The 1,939-nt window shown below is 43.8% G+C and overlaps 1 protein-coding gene across 1 annotated transcript in view; it reads left to right on the top strand.

Moving 5' to 3' along the window:
* Positions 1-1,342: 1,342 nt before the first annotated feature.
* Positions 1,343-1,939, top strand: part of LOC119578177 (loricrin-like) — a 6,180-nt gene continuing 5,583 nt past the window's right edge. Inside the window, exon 1 of the mRNA XM_037925914.1 lies at positions 1,343-1,508. Within this exon, the coding sequence (XP_037781842.1) occupies positions 1,343-1,508 (166 nt within the window). The remainder of the gene's footprint in view (positions 1,509-1,939) is intronic.

The following is a 1,939-nucleotide window of genomic DNA, read 5'->3' on the forward strand; positions in this document are numbered from 1 at the left end:
CATTATCATTATCATTATCATTATTATTACTGTTGTTGTTGTTGTTGTTGTTATTGTTATTGTTATTGTTATTGTTATTGTTATTGTTATTGTTATTGATAGTATTAGTTGTTATTGTTATTGTTATTGTTATTGTTATTATTATTATTATTATTATTATTATTATTATTATCATTATTATTATTATTATCATTGTTATTATTATCATTATTATTATCATTATTATTAGTGTTAAATCCGTGCGTGTGTGCATGTGTGTGTGCGTGCATTCATACACGTTTAGTGCCCATACACGGTCTACGTGGGCGGCCGTCGGGCATGACTCTGCCTACAGAAATAAAATCACCATATTTATTTTATTCACAATGGTTCTAAATCAGGTAAAAAAAAATTGTTTGCATGATGCTGATATCTCCACTTGGCTTTTTAATCAATTAGGCCTACTCGCACATTTCTGCCGCTGCCTGTTGCATCCGGCAGGTAAATATCGAGACATGCGTGAGAAAAAAGGAACTTGCACAAGAACTGAACGAGTTACACAGGACCTCAGAGCGATCGATCAAGACAGCTTCTTCCCCAGCGCGACTCCCTCTACTGCTAGTGTCAGCTGTGTGTGTTTGTCGCCGCTATAGCTCCCGGTCAAGAAGGTGTAGGATCTCTCTTAAGAAAGACAACGCGGGAGATTAATCTGATATCTCTGACAGTAAAACCGACGTTGACAGGAGTGACTCTGACAGTGAAGTCTCAGATGTCAAGAATGTCTCGGGCAGTGATGTCACAGATATGGGTATCATCACCACCATCATCACCATCATCATCATCACCACCATCACTATCATCTTCACCACCATCACTATCATCATCACCACCATCACCATAAGCATCATCATCATCACCACCTTCATAATATAGATCATCACCATCATTATCATTATTCACATAATATTTTCACCATTCTCGATTCCTTCTCCGAAAAGCCCTTCCAGTGAAAATCTGCAGCTGAGCCGACGCGCTGCATAATGGCCCAACTGGCGCTCAGTAAGATAAATGTACAAACAAATGTGTTGTGAAAGTTATTCAAAAGAAAAGAAAAGAAATCTTGACGCCAGGAAATGAAAGCATATCCTCCTCCTCCTTCCCTTCCTTCCTCCCTCCCTCCCTCCTTCCTCCCTTCTATCCCTCCTACCTTCCCTCCTTCCTTTCTCCCTTCCCTCCTTCCTTTCTCCCTTCCCTCCCTCCCTCCCTCTCTTTTTCCTTCATCTTCCCTCCCTCTCTCCTTCGCCTTCCCTCCCTCCCTCCCTCCCTCCCTCCCTCGAATGCGCGGAAGGGTAGCGAAGACGCCATGATATATGTCGGAGGAAGAGGCTGCGGTGGCGGCGGCAGCGTTGGAAGTTGTGGCGGTAGCGGCGGCAGTGGTAGTGGCGGCGGCAGCGGCGGCGGCGGCGGCAGCGTTGGAAGTGGTGGCAGTAGCGGCGGCAGTGGCGGCGGCGGCGGCGGCGGCGGCGACAGCAACTATTTCAAAACAAGACGGAAGAATCCCACATCTAAGGAGGGGGATAGGGGAGGGGGAGAGGGGGTTGGGGGGGCGGCCATGTTTACAGCTCTCTCGTATTTTAGCGAGTTCGCCTCCAACCTTCCGCGTCTTAATGTTCTCGCTATTATTTTCTTTCTCTCTTGTGTTTGTTTATCGTGCCCTTTCTCTCTCTCTCTCTCTCTCTCTCTCTCTCTCTCTCTCTCTCTCTCTCTCTCTCTCTCTCTCATATACATACATACATACATATATATATATATATATATATATATATATATATATATATATATATATATATAATATATATATATATATATATACATGAGACAGAGAGAGAGAGAGAGAGAGAGAGAGAAGAGAGAGAGAGAGAGAGAGAGGAGAGAGATGAGAGAGAGAGAGAGAGAATGA

This window comes from Penaeus monodon, chromosome 10 (assembly GCF_015228065.2).
Source record: "Penaeus monodon isolate SGIC_2016 chromosome 10, NSTDA_Pmon_1, whole genome shotgun sequence".
NCBI lineage: Eukaryota > Metazoa > Arthropoda > Malacostraca > Decapoda > Penaeidae > Penaeus > Penaeus monodon.